The sequence below is a fragment of the Drosophila yakuba genome, chromosome X (genome assembly GCF_016746365.2).
Source record: "Drosophila yakuba strain Tai18E2 chromosome X, Prin_Dyak_Tai18E2_2.1, whole genome shotgun sequence".
In the NCBI taxonomy this organism is placed as follows: domain Eukaryota; kingdom Metazoa; phylum Arthropoda; class Insecta; order Diptera; family Drosophilidae; genus Drosophila; species Drosophila yakuba.
In genome coordinates this window covers 5691217-5692580 of record NC_052526.2, presented here as the reverse complement: position 1 = coordinate 5692580, position 1364 = coordinate 5691217, and the positions used below count along the sequence as shown (strand labels likewise).

The 1364-nt window shown below is 38.6% G+C and overlaps 1 protein-coding gene across 1 annotated transcript; it reads left to right on the top strand.

Annotated features, from left to right (window-relative positions):
- The first annotated feature begins 279 nt into the window (after window positions 1-279).
- On the top strand, window positions 280-1141 carry LOC120322385. Its single transcript, XM_039377567.2, has 2 exons — window positions 280-673; window positions 738-1141. Exons 1-2 carry the CDS (start codon window positions 407-409, stop codon window positions 939-941), a joined length of 471 nt encoding a protein of 156 aa, XP_039233501.1. The 5' UTR covers window positions 280-406; the 3' UTR covers window positions 942-1141.
- The last annotated feature ends 223 nt before the right edge of the window (window positions 1142-1364 follow it).

Sequence of the window (1364 nt, the reverse complement as noted above, 5' to 3'; positions counted from 1 at the left end):
TCGTCAAAAATTTCAGTATTTACGATTGGTATTTTCTGGTCAAAATGGTCAAAAAGTTAAAAGAATTAGTTTTTTGTACTCCTAATTACCAATACTAACCAAGAAAATCACTATATGACCGACTCTGTTAAAATAATTTTTTTCCAAATTTTCGTATTTTTTGTAATCATTATTAAAACTTACAAAAAATGGCCAAAAATAATTTTTTGATCACCAATGGATTTGTCATTCAATTGCGAGCTTAAAGAGGTATAACATTCCCTATTTGGACCAATATTAAGGAAGATATGGTACAAATTCTGAAATAATACCTTATTTTTTGAGCATTCCCAACCCAAATCAGATAACCAGATAAGGTTATATAATATACCAAAGTTCTTCCCCCAATTTCTACCATCAACGGTAAATGACAGGAGGAAAATACGGCTCACGTGTTCGGGGCCAGAAGAATTTTCGAAGCCAAAAACGCCGACTGCATTTTCCGCCCTTTTCCCCTTTCATTTTGGTGCATACTTTGAGGCATTTGACAAAAACTCCGATGAGCTGGGACGACCAGTTCCATGGATGCCGTTGCCTTCTTGATGAGCCGCAATCCGGGCCACTTAAGTGGCATGGAAAAAGCGATGGAAAGGCGGAGAGAGTGAAAGGTTCAGAATTGGAAAACCGGAGCAAGGTAGGCTTAGTTTGAAAAGTAATCGAATGCTATAATTTCCATTAAACTGATTTCCCACGAGCAGCTGCAAGTCAAGCCAGCAAATGTTGCAATGTTGATGACCGCCTTTGGTTTTTCCGGGAAAGGGTGGCAGTGGGGGAATGTGGGGGCTTGGAGCCGACCATTAATGGCCACATGCATAAAAACCTGCAGCCAACGAAAACCCAAAGAGGACACAGCTCAAAGGGAAAACCGGAGAGGTGGCTCCGGTGGCTTGGTAAATTCATGAAAATCGAACAGGACGGAAAATCCATCCACTGCTTCTCTCCCAGGACCTTTGGCCAAAAGTCATGAGTCTCAAGCTCCGAAATGCAAAGTAAATTAAATTTAACTACCAAACAATACCAATTCTATGCTGCTGGCAAATTTCAAGTAGTGAAAACCAGTCGGCATAAATAATAAAAAAATAACTTATTTAGACAACAATAATACCGACATTTAATTGAATCCGCTAGCAAAATAAGTTTGTATTTTCTGATTTAGACATGCCTCTACTAAGTAGAATGTTAGCACCGTTATCTTAAAAATCTACGTTCTGCATCGACTTTGTGACTTTGTTGTTAAACACACAATTTATTGCTGTTCGTTTCAAAGAGCTGCTGAAAATAAAAGCCCCATAAATAAAATACCGAAATTGCTTGTCAAATGGCCT